Source organism: Puma concolor, chromosome A1 (genome assembly GCF_028749965.1).
Source record: "Puma concolor isolate L17-30 chromosome A1, mPumCon1.1.hap2, whole genome shotgun sequence".
Taxonomy (NCBI): domain Eukaryota; kingdom Metazoa; phylum Chordata; class Mammalia; order Carnivora; family Felidae; genus Puma; species Puma concolor.
Genome location: NC_141667.1, coordinates 150,284,971 through 150,306,180, shown reverse-complemented (window position 1 = coordinate 150,306,180; position 21,210 = coordinate 150,284,971). Strand labels below are relative to the sequence as shown.

Below are 21,210 nucleotides of genomic sequence, written 5' to 3'. Positions count from 1 at the left end.
GGCTGCCTTACTTTTCTTTTTTTTTAGTTTGTTTATTTATTTATTTAGAGAGTGAGTGAGTGAGCAGGGGAGGGGCAGAGAAAGGGAAAGAGAGAATCCCAAGCAGGCTCCATGCTGTCAGCACACAGCATGATGTGGGGCTCCAACTCATGAACTGCAAGATCGTGACCTGAGTTGAGATCAAGAGTCCAACACTCAAGCGAGCCACCCAGGCACCCCTGCCTTACCTTTTTTAATCCTTCCACTTGCTGTAGCTCTGCTCGGAGCAGAGAGGAAGTGTCTTTCTCCAGCTGTAATTCTCGTTGAAGAGCCTGTCTTTGCTCTTTTTCTGATTTCAGCTCTTTCTCTAGACTTGAGCTGTTTTCCCAAAATGAACTGGAGTTAGTCTCAGTGGGAGATTTGCACGGAAACTGCACAATCACCAACCCAATTCACCACACAGGGAACGGGGAATTGGAATTGACATCGTCACATGCGTATCTAAACCCGTCACTGGAGCAGGGCTGCCTGCCCCTCCACAGGGGACACCGGGACCCCTCAAGGGGAAGAAGGGCAGGTGCACACTTGACTGCATGTGAGCCGAAAGAAAGCAAAAGGGCCTGGGGACACTTAGGGCTGCACCTGTGGGATCCCCTACTGAGGCAAGACCTGGGGAGTGGGGGGTTGCAACACGAGTTCTGCTTTTTCCAACCCAGAGCCAGCTCCCACTGGAGGACACTGGGGGTGGGGGCAGGAGAAAGCTACTGGGCTCCCCCACCCCCCGCTGCTCACCAGCCAAGTGGCCCTGGGACGTTCCTGAACCCCCGAACCAGCTCTCTCATTTGTGAAACACAGACATCTGTCACTCATCACTGGGCTTTACATGCACGCTCAAACCCTCATTCCAGCCTCGCAGGAGATGAGGGTTAAACTTCGAAGAGGCCACGGCCCGCCCCCCACCCCGCCCCCCACCGGGCCGCCCGCCTACCACTGCTCATGCAACTGTGAGAGCTGCTGCTGCAAAGCACACGTCCGGCCGCCCAGCTCCTGCTGCAGCCGGTGGCTCCGCTCCTCGGCCCCCTGCCTGGCCCTTTCAGACTGCCGTAACCTGCACCGAAGCAAGCACATCTGCATAAGGAAAGGAGCCACCCTCGCCACCAAAGGTGTCGTGTTTTCCTGTTCTCGTGGCTTTCATTGTAAATATGCACACAGTAAGATTGACTCATGCGTGTGCCCAATTCCCAGAGTTTTTAGCACATGGATAGACCCATGGAACCACCATGGTGATCAAGAGACAGAGCAGTTCTGTCACCCCTGAAGGCTCCCTTCCCACCCCTGACCCCTGATCGGCTCTGATACCATGACTTTTTCTTTTCCAGAGTGTCCTATAAGTGGAATCATACTTTATATAAATAACGTTTTAAGCCTGGCTTCTTTCTCTCAGCTTAGTATCGCTGAAATCAAGTTTGTGGATCAGTGGCTCATTCCTTCCTCTGCCTGAGTACTATTTCACTGTACAGGGTACCAGTTTATTCTTACTTCACTCGATGAAACACCTCTAACTCGCTTCTAGTTTTGACAATAATGAATAGACCTGCTACAAACATTTGTGTATGGGCTTTTGTAAGGACATTAGTTTCCATTTCTCTTGGGCTGATACCCAGGAGTGGGATTGTTGGGTCAGATGGAAGAGTAAGGTTAGCTTTATTTTAAGACACTGTTTTCCAATGTGGCTGTACCATTTGGCATCCCCACCGGTCATGTAGGAGAGTTCTAGTTGCTCTGTAGCCCCATCAGCACTCGGTATTGTCATTAAAAAGATATTTAGCTGTTCTAACAGGTGTGTAGTAGCATCTCACTGTGATTTTAACATGTACTTCCCTGGGGGTGCCTGGGTGGCTCAGCTGGTTGAGTGTCTGCCTTGGCTCAGGTCCTCATCTTGCGGTTTGTGAGTTCGAACCCACAGAGGGCTCACTGCTGTTAGCACAAAAGCCCACCTCTGTCCCCCTCTCTCTGCCCCTCCCCTGCTTGCACTCTTTCAAAAATGAATATTTAAAACAAAACATAACAAAACATGTACCTCCTTGATGGCTACTGACACTGAACATCTTTTTGTGTGCTTATTTGCCATCCCTACGTCCTCTTTGGCGAAGTGTCCGTTCAAGTCTTTTGTCCATTTTTCAACTGGGTTGTCTGTTGAGTTTTGAGAGTTCTTTATATATTCTGGAGACAGAATATATAACTTTGTCAGTTAAGTGATTTGCAAGTTTTCTGTCAATCTCTAGCTGGTCATTTTATTCTCTTAACCATGTCTTTCATAGCACAAAGGTTTTACCTTTTGATAAAGTCCAACTTATCAAGTTTTTCCTCCCATGGACACCATGCTTTTCAAAAGTATTACTTTTTTTTAAGTTTTTATTTATTTATTTTGACAGAGAGAGAGAGCAAGAGAGAGCAGGCTGAGAGAGAGAATCCCAAGCAGGCTCTGCAGTGCCAGCACAGGGCCTGGCATGGGACTCGAACTCATGAACCGTGAAATTATGACCTGAGCCGAAATCAAGAGTTGGACACTCAACTGACTGAGCCACCCAGGGGCCCTGGATCCCATGCTTTTATGTCATGTCTAAGATCTCTTTGCCTAATCCAAGATCACAAAGATTTTCTCCTAGGTTTTCTTCTAGAGGTTGTAAGTTTTAAGTTTTCCATTTAGACTTATGATCCATTTCCAGCTAATTTTTGTAGAAGATAGGAAGTACACAACCAAGGTCCATTTTTTTTTGCTTATGCATGTCCGATTGTCCCAGTATCATTTATTGAAAAGATTTTCCTTTCTCCCTTGAACTGCCTTTGCACCTCTGTAAGAAAATCAGTTGCCATATTCGTTGGGGTCTGCTTTCAGGCTCTATTCTGACCCATTACAGACTGATGTTTAAGTGTGTCGGTGACAAGGAGCTCACTGTATGGGTCTGACTCCTGAGAAGACAATGTGATACAGTCACCCAGAGATTGATTAAGGGAATACACACTTAGGCAAGGATGGGAATCCAGCCCCCTTGCTCAGCAAGACTACAATCCCAAAGGACTTTCATCCCAAGTTGTCTGACCTTTTGAGAGAGACTCTGAGTAAGTTCCCGGGCCTGGGGAATGTCCAGCACCTTCTAGGGAGTATCTGCCACAGGGAGTGATTACCTTTCTTCCATCTGTTTCATGCTGGACATAACCTGGTTGGTTTTTTCTTCAAAAGATGTGATGGCTTCATTCTTCTGCTGTAAACAGCTCTCTGCATTCTGCAAAGGCAAGGAAGAGGGGTCACACTCTGCCTCTCTCTCACTGCTGTGCCCGCTCAGGGTTAAGAGAGGGTTTGATGATTCAATCTGTACTTTCACAACATTTCTAGGAGCATTTCACTAATTGCTGGTCTTTCCCATAGCACTGGAAGACAAACTGGACTGAGGCTCCCAGCTTTATCCACACAAAGAAAGGCCAAAAAGGAAGTAATAAGCTTTTTGTTTCCCTCTATGAAAGGTCCATGCTCCTTTTTAAAAAAAGAACTTCAGAGTGAGATCTGACAGTGGTGCAGAGCTGTTCCTACATGCCAAGCACACCTACGAGTTCATCGGGCCCTTGCAGGTTCTTGTGGCCGGCTGGTCAGCCCCAGTTCCCTAAGCACAGAGGGAGGCTGGCACAGATGTGCGATACAGCAGATTTACACCCACAACTGTGTGACTTCTGAATCCAGGCATGTACCGGGGGGCCCAGGCGGGGGGGGGGGGGGGGGGCAGGCAAAAAGCACTGTGTCCCTGTGTGTCTATAACAGACACTTTTAAAATAAAAGGATACGGAAAGGCTGATGACAGAAGGAAGTCCTAATAAGTTCCTAATATAATATAGACTGTATTCTTGGACCTTAATATAATACAGTTAGACATTAACAACAAAAGAATGGCTAAAAATGCCTCATATCTTAGAAACTAAACTACATAGCATATCACTAAAAAGCTGTTGAGCTAAAAATGTAAACCAGAGGACTAATTAAGAAATACTGAGAGGTAGGGGCACCTGGGTGGCTCAGTTGGTTAATTGTCCGACTCTTGATTTTGGCCCAGGTCATTATCTCATAGTTCGTAAGTTTGAGCCCTGCATCAGGCTCTGGGTTGACAGCCTGGAGCCTGCTGGGGATTCTCTCTCTTCCTCTCTCTCTGCCCCTCCCCTACTTGTGCTTTCTCTTTCAAAAATAAATAAACTTAAAAAAAAAAAACACAAATATTTAGAGGTAAAAGCCAGTGAAAACACTATGCAATATTGTATGGTATTGAAGATGCACTGAGTGGAAGACGTATCCTAATTTTACACACCACTAAGCAAGAAAAAACAGCTACTTAGAACATGTGCCATTGACTGTAAGATGCATGTAGGTTTCAGAGAGGCTGAGCTGTGAATAAATGTGCTTCTTAGGTGATATACTTTTGTCAAAATTTGAGGGCCACAGCTAAAGCAGTTGTGTGGGTCATTTTTAACTTCAAATAACATCTTTTTTATTTTTATTTATTTATTTATTTATTTTTTTTTTAATTTTTTTTTTCAACGTTTATTTATTTTTGGGACAGAGAGAGACAGAGCATGAACGGGGGAGGGGCAGAGAGAGAGGGAGACACAGCATCGGAAACAGGCTCCAGGTTCTGAGCCATCAGCCCAGAGCCTGACGCGGGGCTCGAACTCACGGACCGCGAGATCGTGACCTGGCTGAAGTCAGACGCTTAACCGACTGCGCCACCCAGGCGCCCCTATTTTTATTTTTTAAAGCAAACTACCCCCAGCATGGGGCTTGAACTCACAACCTTGAGATCAAAAGTCACATGCTCTACTGACTGAGCCAGCCAGCTGCCCCCAAATAAATTTTTTTATGAAATAAAAAAAAAAGATAAAACAGATGAGCTAAGCATGCATTTCAGAAGATGAAAATAAATTACAGAGCAAACGCAAAGAAATCAGAAAGAATATAATAAAGGGGTACCTGGGTGACTCAGTCAGTTAAGCATCTGACTCTTGATTTTGGCTCAGGGCATGATCTCATGGTTGTGAGATTGAGCCCCCCAGCGCAGAGCCTGCTTGGGATTCTGTGTCTCTCTGCCCCCTCCCCTGCTCAGGCCCGTTCTTTCTTTCTTTCTTCTTTTTTTAATGTTTATGTTTGAGAGAGACAGAGCATGAGTGGGGGAGGAGCAGAGAAAGAGAGAGACACAGAATCTGAAGCAGGCTTCAGGCTCTGAGCTGTTAGTACAGAGCCCGATGTGGGGCTCGAACTCACAGATCATGATGTGGGCCAAAGTTGTACGCTTAACCGACTGAGCCACCCAGGTGCCCCTGTTTCAAAATAAACTTATAATAAACTTATAATAATGTATAATAAGCTTAACAAACTTATAAAAAAAAAGAAAACCTTAAAAAAAGAATATAATAAAAGGAAGGGTGGAAATCAATGAAACATGGAACAAGAGACAATAAAGAATATTAGAAAAAAAGGTGGTTCTTTGAAAAGATTATTGCCAATGATCACCAGCAACCACCAGCAGCTAGGGGACAGGGATGCTTACAGTCCTTCTCACAGCCCTTACAAGAAAGCAACTGTGCTAATACCCAGCCTCAGGCTTCTGGCTTTCTGACAGTGTGGAGTCTGGTTGGGATTCTCTCTCTCCCTCTCTCTGCCCCTCTCCCGCTCCCACTCACTTGCGCACGCTTCTCTCTCTCTCAAAATGAATAAATAAACTTTAAAAAAAATGTTATATATGAACCTTATGGTAACCACCAATCAAAAACCTATAATAGACACACGAAAAACAAAGAGAAAGGAATATAAGCACAACACTATAGGAAGCCATCAACTGCAAGTGAAGAGAGCAAGAGAAGGAATAGAGAATAACTACAGAAACAACCAAAAAACAACAAAATGGCAATAAGTACACACCTGTCAGTGATTATTTATTTATGAGAGAACATATGCATATTTACTTATTTATTTTTGAGGAGAGAGCGAGCCCAAGAAAGGGGCAGAGGTGGGGAGAGAGAGACTCTTAAGCAGGCTCCACTGTGAGCCTTGATCCCATGACCCTAAGATCATGACGTGAGCTGAAATCAAGAGTCGGACACTCAATGGACAGAACCATCCAGGCGCCCCAAGTAATGACTTTAAATTTAAATGGTCTATCTGCTCCAGTCAGAAGACATAGGTAGGGTGAGATGAATGGATAAAAAACCAAGACCTGTCTATATGCTGCCTATAAGAGACTCACTTCAGATCTAAAAACATATACAGACCGAAAGTGAAGTGATAGAAAAACATATCGCACGCAAATGGAAGCAAAAAAAAAAAAAAAAAAAAAAAAGCTGGGGTAGCAGTACCCATGTGAGACTAAAATAGAATTACATGATGATAAAGAGATCTAACAAGCTGAATCCAGCTTGAGGATATATGTCCAGCAAAAGAATATAAAAATCATAAATCTATGCACCCAACATGGAAGCACCTAAATACATAAAGCAGCTAACAACAAACATTAAAAAAGAAACTGACAATAATACAATAGTAGGGGACTACTTACATCAATGGATAGATCATCCAGGCACAAAATCAGTAAGGAAACAGTGGTTTTGAATGACACATTAGAGCTGATGGACTTAACAGATATATACAGAACATTCTATTCCAAGATAGCAAAATACACATTCTTTTCAAGTGCACATGGGACATTCTCCAGGATTGATCATGTTAGGCCACACAAGGAGTCTCAATAAATTTAAGAAGACTGAAATCATATTAAGCTGCTTTTCTGACCACAATAGTATGAAACTTAAAATCAATTATAGAAGAAAAACTGGAAAAGGCACAAACATACAAAAAAACCTGGGGAGGCTAAACAACATGCTACCAAACAACAAATTGGTCAACAAAGAAATCAAAGGAGACATTAAAAAAAAAAAAGCACCTGGAGACAAATGAAAATGGAAACACAGTGGTCCAAAATCTTTGGGAGGCAATAGAAGCAGTCCTAAGAAGGAAATTTATAGGGATACAGGCCTACCTCAAGAAACAAGAAAAATCTCAAAGAAACAATCTAACCTGACACATAAAGCAACTAAAAAAAGAAGAGCAAAACCCAAAGTTAGTACAAGGAAGGAAATCATAAAAATAAGAATGGCTATAAGTGAAATAGAGACTAAAAAAACAATAGCAAAGACCAGATGAAACCAAGAGCTGGTTCTTTGAAAAGATAAAATTGATAAACTTTCAGCCAGACTCATCAAGAAAAAGAGGGCTCAAATAAATAAATTCAGGGGAATCTGGGTGGCTCAGTCAGTTAAGCGTCCGACTTCGGCTCAGGTCATGATCTTGCGGTTCGTGAGTTTGAGCCCACATGGGGCTCTGCATTGACAGAAAGACCCCAGTTGGAATTCTCTCCTTTTCTCTCTCTGCCCTTCCCCTGCTTGCGCTCTCTCAAAATAAATAAACTTTATAAATACATACATACATACATACATACATACAGAAATGAAAGAGAAAAAGTAACAGCTGACACCACAGGACTGTAAGATACAACTATGAAAAATTATATGCCAACACATTGGACAACCTAAAATAAATGGATAAATTCCTAGAAACTTAACGATCTTCCAAGACTGAATTAGGAAGAAATAAAAATCTGAACAGACCAGGGCACCTGGGTGTCTCAGTTAATTAAGTATCTGACTTTAAAAAAAAAAAAAATTTTTTTTAAATTAACATTTATTTTGTTTTTTGAGAGACAGAGCATGAGCAGGGGAGGTACAGGGAGGGGGAGACACAGAATCGGAAGCAGGCTCCAGGCTCTGAACTGTCAGCACACAGCCCGATGCAGGGCTCAAACCCAGGAATTGTGAGATCATGACCTGAGCTGAAGTCAGTTGCTTAACTGACTGAGCCACCCAGGCGCCCCCTGACTTTTTTTTTTTTTTTAATTTATTTTTGAGAGAGAGAGTGAGAGAGGGAGAGAGACAGAGTGTGAGCTGGGGAGAGGCAGAGACAGAGAGGGAGACACAGAATCTGAAGCAGGCTCCAGGCTGAGCTGTCAGCACAGAGCCCGATGTGGGGCTTGAACTCATGAACTGTGATTTCATGACCTGAGCCAAAGTCAGATGCTCAACGATTGAGTCACCCAGGCACCCCAGGCGCCCCTCAAGTATGCGACTCTTGATTTCAGCTCATGTTCTCATGGTTTGTGAGTTTGAGTCCCACGTTAGGCTCTGAGCTGACAGTGCAGAGCCTGCTAGGAATTCTCTCTTTCCCTGTTTCTCTGCCCCACCCCACCTCTCAAAATAAATAAACTTAAAAAAAAAAAAAATCTAGGGGTGCCTGGATGGCCCAACTGGTTGAGTGTCTGACTTCGACTCAGGTCATGATCTCACACTCATGGGTTTGAGCCCCGCGATGGGCTCTGTGCTGACAGCTCAGAGCCTGGAGCCTGCTTCGGATTCTGTGTCTCCCTCTCTCTCTGCCCCTGCCCCACTCGCACTCTTTTTCTCTCAAAATAAATAAACATAATAATAAAAAAAAATCTGAACAGACCAAGTTCTAGTAATGAAATTGAATTTGTAATAAAAAGAACTCCCAACAAACACAAGTCTAGGACTGGATGGCTTCACAGGTGAATTCTACCAAACATTTACTTAAAAAAGAATTAAAGGGCACCTGGGTGGCTCAGTAGGTTAAGCGTCTGACTTCAGCTCAGGTCATGATCTCACAGTTTGTGAATTCGAGCCCCACACAGAACTCTCTGCTGTTGGCATGGAGCCCACTTGGGATCCTCTGTCCCTGTCTCTTTATGCCCCTCCCCCTTTCATTCTTACTCTCTCTTTCTCAAAATAAATAAACTTTAAAAAACATTTAAAGAGGGGCGCCTGGGTAGCTCAGTCGGTTAAGCGTCTGACTTCGGCTCAGGTCATGATCTCGCGGTCCATGAGTTTGAGCCCCGCATTGGGCTCTGTGCTGACAGCTCAGAGCCTGGAGCCTGTTTTGGATTCTGTGTCTCCCTCTCTCTGACCCTCCCCTGTTCATGCTCTGTCTCTCCCTGTCTCAAAAATAAATAAACGTTAAAATAAAATAAAATAAAATAAAATAAAATAAAATAAAATAAAATAAAATAAAATAAAAAAAAATAAAAACATTTAAAGAAGAGTTAATACTCCATCTTCTCAAACTATTCCAAAAAACAGAAGAGCAAAGAAAACTTCCAAATTCATTCTGTGAGGTCAGCAGTACTTTGATATCAAAACCAGAACACAGGTCCTACCAAGAAAGAAAACTACAGGCTAACATCCCTGATAAACAAAGATGCAAAAATTCTCAGCAAAATACTGGCAAACTGAATCCAACAATATGTTAAAAGGATCATTCACACGATCAAGTAGGATTTATTCTAGGATACATAGCTGGTTCAGTATCTGTAGATCAATCAATGTGATACATCACAACAAAATGAAGGATAAAAACCATATGGTCATCTTAATAGATGCAAAAAAGCATCTGATAAAATACAACATCCGTTCAACAAAGTACGTTTAGAGGGAACACACTTCAACATAATAAAGGCCATATAATGAGAAACCCACAGCTAACATCAGATGCAATGATGAAACACTGAAAGCTTTTCCCCTAAGGTCAGGAACAAGACAGGATGTCCACTCTCACCACTTTTACTTAACATAGTACTCCAAGTCCTAGCCAAGGCAATCAGACAACTGAAAGAAATAAAAGGCAACCAAGTTGGGAGGGCACCTGGGTGGCTCAGTCGGTTGAGTGTCTGACTTCGGTTCAGGTTATGATCTTGCAAATTGTGAGTTTGAGCCCCTTGTCAGGCTCTGTGCTGACAGCTTGGAGCCTGGAGCCTGCTAGGGATTCTGTCTCCCTCTCTCTCTGCCCTTCCCCACTCATGCCCTGTCTCTCTCTCTCAAAAATAAGTAAACATTAAAAAAAAAAGGCGGGGCACCTGGGTGGCTCAGTCAGTTAAGTGGCCCACTTTGGCTCAAGTCATGATCTCAAGGTCCATGAGTTCAAGCCCCGCAATGGGCTCTGTGCTGATAGCTCAGAGCCTGGAGCCTGCTTCAGATTCTGTGTCTCCCTTTCTCTCTGCCCCTCCCCTGCTCGCGCGCTCTCAAAACTGAATAAACATTAAAAAAAAAAAAAAAAAAGGCATCCAAGTTGGTAAGAAAGAAGTAAATCTGTCACTATTTGCAAGTACATGATACTACATAAAGAAAACCCAAAAGACTAAAAACTTAGAACAGATAAATGAATTCAGTAAAGTTACAGATACAAAGTTAATATACATTTCTGTTCCATTTCTATATACTAATAAAGTAGCCAAAAGAAAAATTAAGAAAACAATCCCATTTATGGGGCAACTGGGTGCCTCAGTTGGTTAAGCATCCGACTTAGACTCAGGTCACAATCTCCCAGCTCGTGGGTTCAAGCCCCGCATCGGGCTCTGTGCTGACAGCTTAGAGCCTGGAGCCTACTTCGAATTCTGTGTCTCCCTCTCTCTGCCCCTCCCCTGCTCGCTCTCTGCCTCTCAAAAAAAAAAAAACAAAAAAAAAACAAACCATTTTAAAAAAACAATCCCATTTATAATTACAGAAAAAATAACAAAATACCTAGGAATAAACTTCACCAAAGAGGTTAAAAGCCGATACTGTGAAGACTGTAAAGCATGGATGAAAGAAACTGAAGATGGCACAAATAGACCATGCTCACAGATTGGAAGAATTAATGTTGTTAAAATATCCATACTACCCAAAGCAATCTATTGATTCAATGCAGTTCCTATCAATATACCAACAGTATTTTCTTTCCTTTACTTCTTTTTTTAAAATTTTTTAATTTTTTAAAATTTACATCCAAAGTAGCATATAGTGCAACAATGATTTCAGGAGTAGATTTCTTAGTGCCCCTTACCCATTTAGCCCATCCCAATCCCCGCCCCCCCCACAACCCTTTCAGTAACCCTGTTTGTTCTCCATATTTATGAGTCTCTATGTTTTGTCCCCCTCCCTGTTTTTATATTATTTTTGTTTCCCTTCCCACCAATAGTATTTTTCATAGAACTAGAACAAACAATCCTAAAATTTGTATGGAACCACAAAGGACCCCAAATAACCGAAGTGATCTTGACAAAGAACAAAACTGGAGGTACAGAATCCTAGATTTTAAGCTATACTACAAAGCTGTAGTAATCAAAACAACAGTATGGGCTTTCCTGCACATCTCTGTCTGCAGTTTCAGACGACCGGCCACTGAAGGAGGGGAGTGGGGAAAGACTGATAGAGCACAGAAATGAGGCAGGCAGAAAAACTGTGTTCAATAAATGAAACCATAGGGGCGCAGGGTTAGCTCAGTCAGTTGAGCATCTGGCTCTTGATTTCGGCTAAGGTTAGTATCTCATGGTCGTTGAGTTCAAGCCCCGCGCTGGGCTCCCCACTGAATGTGCATCCTGCTTAGGACTCTCTCTCCCCTTCTCTGTCTGCCCGCCCCTGCTCACATGCATGTGCACCTGTACTCTCTCCTTCAAAATAAAAAAAATATAAAAAAATAAGAAATAAAAATAAATGAAACAATAAACTGTGGTCATCAATACACGGACTGAAGGGAAATAACCAGACCAGACATGGTGACTGAGGGAACTGTACTGTCACAAAAACCACGAGTCAGGCCTGAAGAGTATCTGTGACTGTTTGACCCTTCATACAATCTCCAGGCCAGCAAACCGAGACCAGTGGGAATGTGGCTTTTAAGCCGTGCAGCCACCAGGAAGGCTCACATTCCCCAAGAGCCCACTTCAAATGGGCTATAGAGATGGTGGACTTGTCAGAGACCATGGAGGTTGGCTGACAAGTTCTGTTGACGACTGAGGAAGGGTAGGTGGACATGCTAACAAATGGAGCCCCCAGCACCCTGGGCAGCCTTCCCAGCTCCTGCCCAGAGGTGCAAATGATGGCCACGGCAGGCCAGGGTCTGCCCTGTGGGTCTCTTGTTTCCTTTTGCAATCCTGTTTTGGCTCCACTATTTTATGCTGGGCGGGATGGGTTAATGTGAGGAAGACAGCTGATCTTCTGGTTCAAACACAGGCCTCGAGGGCTCCATGGAGAGTGCTGCTTGTCACCCAGGGGCTGCGGACTGGGAGGATTCTGGGACTGGACAGGACTTCTGGAAGCTCAGTGGGGCAGATGGTGGTAGTGACAGCTATATCTAGTGACCCTAGTGACTCCTATTCTCCCCTTCATCTGGCTCGCAGCTGGGACACGCCAGCCCCAGGCTCCCCTCGCAGCCACGTCTGGCCCTTGGCTGTGTTATTGAATGGAATGATGTGTGAAACTTCTCTCTCACTGTTTGGGAGGAGATCCTGGTTCTGGACTTTTGCTTTTCTCTCCCTTCCACTCCCTTCCAGTGGCCTGGACAGCTGGAGCTGCCATTAGCCTGGGTCCCCAAGCGACTGTGGGGGGCAAAACTGCTGGTCTGAAATGATCTCCTCGAAACCATTATGCAACAGAAATACAAACTGCCATAGTTTGAAGCTGCTTTAGGTTAGGGCCTGCTAAATTATTATGGAAGTATGGTTTCCTCTGACGAGCATGAATATTAAGGTTACAGACTGACCCAGACCAGAAGAAAACACAAATTAAAATAAAGAATGTGTCAGGAGAGCGCAACGATTTTCCTCTTTTTCTCCCTGTGCTTTAATTTCCACTGCAGCTATTATTATAATGCTGGTTATGTAATAGTTTTTAAAAAGGCTGGGGGTGCCTGGGTGGCTCTGTAGATTGAGCATCCAACTCTTGATTTCGGCTCAGGTGAAATCCCACGGTTCATGAGTTTGAGCCCCTCGTCGGGCTTTGTACTGACAGCTCGGAGCCTGGAGCCTGTCAGATTTTGGGTCTCCCTCTCTCTCCGCCCCTCGCCCACTTGTGCGCTCACTCTCTCTCAAAAATAAACATGAGGAAAAAAAAGATTCTCTCTCTCCCTCTGCCGATTGCATACGCTCTCTCTAAAAAATTAAAATAAAATAAATACATAGATAAATAAATAAATGAGACTATGTTTAAAAAAAATGGCAGGACAAGATAACATGTGTGTCTGTTCACACCATCTTTGACACAGATTGAGAGCACCTCTAAAGAAGAGGAAGTGGGACAGTTCAGGCATTAAAACAGGAAACAGGGGCACCTGGGTGGCTCAGTTGGTTGAGCGTCCGACTTTGGCTCAGGTCATGATCTCACAGTTTGTGAGTTCAAGCCCTGCACTGGGCTCTGTGCTGACAGCTCAGAGCCTGGAGCCTGCTTCGGATTCTGTGTCTCCCTCTCTCTCTTTGCCTCTCCCCTGCTCATGCTCTGTCTCTCTCAAAAATAAAAATATAAACATTAAAAAAAAATTAAAAAAAAAAACCCAGGAAACAGAACTTCAAAAAAAAGAAAAGGAAACAGAATGGTCCTGGGTGCTGCTGTAGCCTCTGAGCAAGGAAGCTTTGCGATTTTTAGATGCTAGCTTTCAAACTCTGGCACAATTGCTTCTCTCTGGGCTACCTCCCCTGAACCGCTCTGAAGTGACAGGAGAGGCGTGCAGCCAGCCACGCAGCTGGAGACTCAGCAAGATTAACTTCATGGCCCAGCTTGAAAAGACGACACTAACTTCTATCGTTCCTTAATCCACTTCTCCATTTCCTGGGGCAGACAGTCATTGAAGAAGACGACAGACACTAGGGAGACAGTGAAGGGAAGAACGGGCCAAGACAGGGTTCAGTTTTCAGTTCTACTTACTAGCTGTGCCACCCAGCGCACAAGATGCAGCCACTCGGGTCTGCCCTGTAATTTACACTTTCCCCCATGTTATCAATTTTCTCAGGGACTGCTGGGAGACCCAAATAAAATAAGTGCAGAAATGCGTAACAGGGCCTATGGACGGGGCCTCACGGAGGTGTCCGTCCTCTCTTCTGCGGCAAGAACGGTGTGAGGTCGCAAGGCTGTGCTAGGGACACAGAGTCAGCTCCCACCTGAACTTTGTGAAACATCTGTAAATTGATGGCTTTGACTTCCTCCAGCTGCTGGCGGAGGGCGACTAGGGTGTCCTGCTTCTCGTGGGTGTCCTTTTCGAGCAGCTTCATTGCGATCTCCATCTCCGTCTTCATTCCAATCTGCAGCTCCAGTTCTTTTTCTAGTTCCTTATCAATTAGGAATATCAATTAAGAAGGTGTTATTACAGTAGACACAGGGATGTATTTACCTGAGGGTGTATCTTGGGCAGTGGCAAAAATATAACCCGGAAGTCGGAGTAGGTTAGGGAGATTTAGGAAATTCTGTCTAGAGCATAACTACATTAAGTTTAGCCCTTTTGCTCTTTTTGTAAGGAAAACTGGCTCTGGATCCAGTCAACAGAAAGTTGGTAGGTGGCAATGTGAGCCTTGATCCTGGCAACCACATTCTTTAAACCCGAAGATCAGAACGCACAGTCTGAAAGAATGTCTGCCAAGCGATCTGACGTTGCAATGTGAGAGTTTTTGGATTTTCGTATGGTTTGCTCCTTTATGGCAATAAAGGTGCAACCATTTTGAACTAGTGCTGTCCTGGGTAACTCAGGAGACACGTTTCCACATCTGCGTAAAGACACAAAGCAGGTCCAAGAGTTGTGTCTACTAAAAAACACTGGTTGGGGCATTTGGGTTGGTTCAGTTGGTAGAGTGTGTGACTCTTGATCTCAGGGTCATGAGTTCAAGCCCCATGCTGGGTGTGGAGCATACTTTAAAATTCACGGTTCATGGGATCAAGCCCGGCATCGGGCTCTGCACTGGCAGTATGGAGTCTGCTTGGGATTCTCTCTCTCCCTCTCTCTGCCCCTCCTCCACTTGTGATCGCTCTCTCTCAAATAAATAAACATTAAAAACAAACCCAAAACACTGGTCACTGGCACAGAGATTAGGTAGAATATAATAAATAGACCAGAGGCTGACTGAGGGAACTGTATTGGCAAAGCAACCTCGAATCTGGTCTCATGGTAATCCTTGAAAAAGGTTTATAAAACTGGAAAAAATACAAAACTTAGGTGTACGCTAAGTAAGCCCTTAAAAAAACATTTTTTGGAGGGCGCCTGGGTGGCTCAGTTGGTTAAGCAACTGACTTCGGCTCAGGTCATGATCTCACGGTTCCTGAATTCGAGCCCTGCGTCAGGCTCTGGGCAGACAGCTCAGAGCCTGGAGCCTGCTTCGGATTCTGTGTCTCCCTCTCTCTCTGCCCCTCCCCTACTCACACTCTGTCTTTCTCTCAAAAATAAATAAATATTTTAAAAATATTAAAAATTTTTTTTAAAGGGATGATTTTTGATTCTTCATGAATATATTTCTTCAGACTTTAGAAACTTTGCATAAAAAACTCATTTGTTTTTAAAAGCAGATTTAAGCACATGTGTGAAAAGTGACAACAAATAACATGAAGGGCTATTGGGGAATTCCTTCTAAAGACACTTAGCCTATGGGTACCTGGCTAGCTTAGTTAAGCGTCTCAGCTCAGGTCTTGATCTCAGGGTCGTGAGTTCAAGCCCCATGTTGGGCTCTGCACTGGGCATGAATCCTACTTAAAAAAAAAAAAAAAGACAGTCTTGCACTCACCAAACGGACTTTCTTCTCCTCTTTTAGCTGCTTCCACACATCACTATACATTTCATCCAGACCTTGCCGAGTTTGCTTGTAAGTGTCCAGCTCAACTTTTGTATCTTGTTTTGTTATCTATGTCAAACAAGAACACCAAGAGGCATGGTTTGCTTATGGAAGTGAGCTAACTACAAAGTATTTTACAATATACCATAAGGGCACCTGGCTGGCTCAGTCAACTCTTAATCTCAGGGTCAGGAATTCAAGCCCCACATTGGGCATGGAGCCTACTTAAAATAAAAACATTAAAAGAATATGCCACAATTTTTAAAGATGTAGGATAACTTCTATATTTTAAGCACTGTAGAAAAATGCTAAAAGATACTTCAAAATATCTTTGAACCTGAAGGATGACAGCAAGTCAACATACTTTTGGAAAGTTAGGTTCGGAAAACAATACATATTTAATTTTCTTTAAAACAGAACCGTTGTTCTTAGTGGGAAAGGCCCCCATTCATTCCATCATTCAGCATGGATTTTTATTTATCCAGCATGTTCTTTAGCAGTGGGTGAATTTCAAGATGAATCAGATATGGTCTCTTTCTGTTCTCAGGTCATTGTGTAGGACAGCTGTAAGCCAGCAATTCTATGACACAGAAAATGGGTTCTCTAATGGAGGGAGGGACAAACAGCTCTGGGAACAGGGGAGGAAGGCCCAAGGCCATGGATGGGGGCCATGGAGGCATCACAGAGGACACAGTACGTGAGCAGAGGTTGAAGAGTAAATGGGAACCTTTGAGTGCAAAGGCCCAGAGGTGAGGAAGCAGTGCGCTTGGAAGCCCGAAGTGGCCCAGGTGGCCTGCAAGTGGTGTGGGAGGGCACAGTGGCAGCAAACAAGGCATCTCTGTACGTCCTGAGGCCTGTGTCACTATTAAACAATGAGCATGAGCTCTGCCATGGACACTTGCGCATGGGAGACATGCTGCCCAGCTGTGAGGTCAGTTTCTCACCTCCACGCTCTTTTCACTTCTTTCGCGAATTAACTCATTTTGTTCTCTTAATTGTTGCTGCTCTTCTTGAAGTGAACAAATCCGGTCTGTTGCAGCTGATAGCTGATAAAGAAAGATTTTTATGTTCCTTAACGTTGAAATTAATCTTACCGTTCAGATTAAAAACTAACATTTGGCACCTTCACAATTGATGATGGATTTCCACGTATTTGGTATTTTATCATTTAATTTCTTTGTTTTGAATAGGGAATACATTCACATAGTTTAAAAAAAAATGAGAGCAAACCACTTAATGGGGTTAAGGATTTAATGTGGGCAAGGATTTATGGACACAAATTATTAGAGGCACTTGAGTGTCCAATATCACAGAAGCTTACTGAAAGACAGTGGGAGCATAAGGCAGAAATATGTAGTTATTAAAATGTTTGCAAAGGCTTTTGATGACTTGAGAACATACTTCGGGTATAATATCAATAGGGGACAAAAGGCAAGTTCTATGGCACGTTCTCACCTCTAATTAAAAAGAAAAAAATCACCTGTGTTAGAAATGCTTAGGAAACATTGGAGAGCACATATACACGGATAATAACAGTAGCTGTTACTTAGCAAAGGGATTATGGGCTTTTTTTCCTGATCCTTCACTCTTTTCCAGCCAATAAACAAGGATTATTTTTATCACTAGAGGGAGACTTAAAGCATTCTGGGGAAGGAATCACAACAAAATCTGCTGAAGCCGGGCCCTAGAAAGCCATCTTCCTGTCCTCGAATGAGTTACCATAGGTGGGGGCAAAGTGTATACAAGCCTGTTGGGAGGAGGTTCTCTGCAGAGGCAGGTAGAGGCATTAACATACCCACCAACCTCTCCTTATGCAGCCTCTGAACACAGCCTGGAGAGAGAAGGGCAGGCTGGGGAAGGAGAAAGAAGACGTGAACTGGGCTGTGCTCTTGGCATCACTCACTGAGGGGGCGGGGGCTAAAGCACTGAACGCCTCTCTCCTCTTCCTCAACTGCATCTAAGTCCATGTGGACTCAGAACCCACGAACGACTGGGGTTTCTAAACGTTACCGCTGTGCCGAACTAAGAAATCTTAAGTCTCTAGAGGTGCTAGTTAGCCATCTGCTAATTCCCACTCTGCTCTCTGAAGCCAGGGAGAGCACACCCTGAGGAGAGGGACTTTTCTATAAAGCATGTTTCCCATTACAGTTGTTGGCCTTTGAAGAAAAAATAACCTAGCTGTTTAGTTTCAAAAGCTAAAATTAGACCTTCCTTCAAAGTATGCCACCTCGCCTGGGAGAACGAAGAGTCAATCTGTTTGTTCTAAAATCAACTAATGTCTCCACACGCCAAGTGTTGTGTGAGGCACATTTATATAACACAAATCTCATTTTTACAACACTGTTAGGTATGAGTTATCATCTGATTTGGAGATGAGGACAGTGAGGCCCAAAGACCTGCCTCCCTAATAAACTAAGGCCCAAAAGCCCACCCACCCAAGGGCAATGTGGGTCCTCCAGTTCTAAGTGTGGTGAAGCTGCTCCTGAGAAGCCCATCTACAAACGCCGCCTTTGAATCTCCTTCTCCTCACACAAATCTGAGCTCCTCTCCTTAAAGCTTTCCAGCGCTGGCCCCTTGGGAGAGAGCAGTCAGTGTAAACAGAGGGAGCCTTAAACCGGGCCCTCTGTACAAAGGCATGCTCTGCGTCTCTCCTCTGGCCATAACCTGCCTCCACACTGAGGTGGGGGTCACGCCCTGGCAACCTCTCACAGCCCTCTTCCTCCCCAGTGAGACCTGGTGGGGAGGCCCGAGCAGCCAGGGACCGCTACCTGTGGAAAGCCTCAGAAAGGCTGAGCAACCCCCCTCCTGCTAACAGGAGACAAGATGTGTCCACCAAGGAGACTGCCGGGCAGCGGGCAGCAAGCTTTCTTCCTCGGCCTCAGCCCTCCTTCTTCCTGTCTTTTCATTCTCTCTCTTCCTAGTGAGAAAGCAGAGAAAGACCACACTGTGGGGAGACTGGTTCCAGGCTCCTGAGAGGCCGAAACACAGAAGGGGTGGGCAAGGGTACTTTTACCTCATAACAGAGTCTGCACCTTCTGGGCAGCAGGGAGGCATACTATGTCAGAGGAAGGTGGGGAAAGAGGAAGAGAGAAGCACATTCACCACAGGAGCTGGGCTTTCCGAAGGAGGCCCAGGGTTCACTGCGAGGTGATAAAACCTAAGTCACTTAGAACTGGCTCATGATCAGCTGCACTGGCTCATGGGAAGCCCCGGACAGGGCCACAGACATTCTAAGGATGCGAAATTCCGAGAACACCGGTCTCACATGCAGCTCAGTCCAAACTTAGCGATTCCCATTCTGACCAGTGAGCAGCTCCAGTCAGATGTACCAACCACACTGTTTCTCTTAACCTTGGGCCATTTTGTCCTAAGAATTTCAGTAAGTTACAAACCTCTTCTTGAAGTTTTGAATTCGTCTTTTCCAAGCCATCTATCTTGTTTTGAAGATCCCCAACTGTGCAGCTAGAGAAAATAACATATTAAGTAATGGTGAACTTTAGGAAGGCTGTTTCCCCAACCTCTGAACAATGAGAATAGATTCCTAGGTTTCCTGTATGAAATGGAGAGTTGAGGGGTCTCCGATTAATTCAGAGATGAGAATTCTGAAGACATACGTATGTGTGCGTGTGTATATGTTTATTGAAAAGGTTTCAATGTCTTTCCCCCAAAATATGCTATACATTTCTTTAGCCAACTGGAAAGAAAATCATTTTTTCTCCCTAACATGGTAGATGGGAACCAAAATGTACTGGAAGTCATGTATCTAAATAATATCCACAACAAGATAATAGTACTTTGGGGTTGTAGGATCAAAGGGGGATCTTTTTTATACTTTGCCTCACTTTTTCAAATATTCTTTAAGTAATATGTACTATGTTCCCACTGAAAAATATGTAAAACGAATGTAAATCTGATAAATAATAATAACGGCCACAATAATGATACAGTACCTTCCTTTCTGAAGGTCTCTTCTAAGCACTTTATTTATTTCAAATTATTTATTTGTTTGTTTGTTTGTTTATTTATTTATTTAATTTTTGAGATTGAGAGAGAGCACGCAGGGGAGGGGCAGAGACAGAGAGGGGCACAGAGGATCCAAAGCGGGCTCTGCGCTGACAGCAGAGAGCCCAGAGCCCGATGTGGGTCTCGAACTCATGAACTGTGAGATCATAACCCAAGCCGAAGGCAAACACTTAACCAACTGAGCCACCCAGGGGCCCCTAATTTTTTTCTAATGTTTATTTATCTTTGAGAGCAGGGGAGGGGCAGAGAAAGGGAGACAGAATTCAAAGCAGGCTCCAGGCTCCACGCTAGCAGCACAGAGCTGGATCTGGGGCTTGAACCATGAACCATGAGATCATGACCTGAGCCGAAGTTGGACACTTAACCGACTGAGCCACCCAGGTGCCCCTTCTAAGCACTTTAAGTGCATCAGCTCATGTGACCCTCTCCATAATTCTGTGAGTAAATCTTACCGTTACCTATTTCACAGACGAGGAAACCATAACTTTACACTGAAAAACTCACTCAGGTTTCATCCCCGTTTGGAGGGGTGCCAGGATCTGAACCTAGTCAGTCTGGCTCGAGAACCTGTACCTTTTGCCACTAACCTGGTGCCTTTTGCCAGTGGGGGGGCGGGGCAAAGAAATAAACCTGGCAAGGTTAATGAATCAAAGTTCAGGCATTAGATACGACAAAAATTAAAACACGACAAAATGAAAAAAAAAAGAACACAAAAGATATAGAGGGAATTACAAGTCTTTCAAGTATGTAATTTTCAGTTCTATTCCAACTGTAACATAGAAAACGTCCCTAAAATTTATGCTTTTCTTCGAAAATATAAATTACCAGGGGCGCCTGGGTGGCTCAGTCGGTTAAGCGTCCGACTTCGGCTCAGGTCATGATCTCCCAACTCGTGGGCTTGAGCCCCGCGCTGGGCTCTGTGCTGACAGCTCGGAGCCTGGAGCCTGTTTTGGATTCTGTGTCTTCCTCTCTCTCTGCCCCTCCCCTGCTTGTGCTCTATGTCTCTCTCAAAAATAAATAAACATTAAAAAAAATTTTTAAAATAAAATATAAATGACCAAAAAAGACACATCCTCAGGAGAAAAAAACACAGATAAACAACTCAGGAAAAAACTGAAAAGCTGACAAAGTCTTGCCTCAGTAAAGGCTTTGAGCTTCACATTTTCTGATTTCTTTTTTAAAATTGTTTTAAAAAACTAATCTCTACACCCAGTGTGGTGCTCGAACTCACGACCCTGACATCAAGAGTCGCATCTACTGACTGAGCCAGCCAGGCGCCCCATGCTTCACTTTTTCAAGGAGCAGATAATGCTCACGAACCAGAAGCTCCTCCTGATTCATTCTGTGAAGATGCATAATCCTGACACCGTGCCAGAGGGGGGAAAAAACTACAGAACAATTAGGTCAGTTCACATATCAAAAATGATGCAGTTACTAAAACTATGATTAAGTAGAGTTTATTCCTGTGACCTGGAAATGGTTC

At 44.0% G+C, this 21,210-nt stretch overlaps 1 protein-coding gene across 1 annotated transcript in view; it reads right to left on the bottom strand.

Annotated features, from left to right (window-relative positions):
- RUFY1 (RUN and FYVE domain containing 1) overlaps positions 1-21,210 on the bottom strand; it is a 61,242-nt gene that overhangs the window by 8,061 nt on the left and 31,971 nt on the right. Inside the window, exons 8-14 of the mRNA XM_086706114.1 lie at positions 19,097-19,166; positions 16,649-16,750; positions 15,657-15,773; positions 14,049-14,216; positions 3,169-3,266; positions 968-1,087; positions 228-357 (exon numbers count right to left, since the gene is read on the bottom strand). Of these exons, the coding sequence (XP_086562240.1) occupies positions 228-357; positions 968-1,087; positions 3,169-3,266; positions 14,049-14,216; positions 15,657-15,773; positions 16,649-16,750; positions 19,097-19,166 (805 nt within the window). The remainder of the gene's footprint in view (positions 1-227; positions 358-967; positions 1,088-3,168; positions 3,267-14,048; positions 14,217-15,656; positions 15,774-16,648; positions 16,751-19,096; positions 19,167-21,210) is intronic.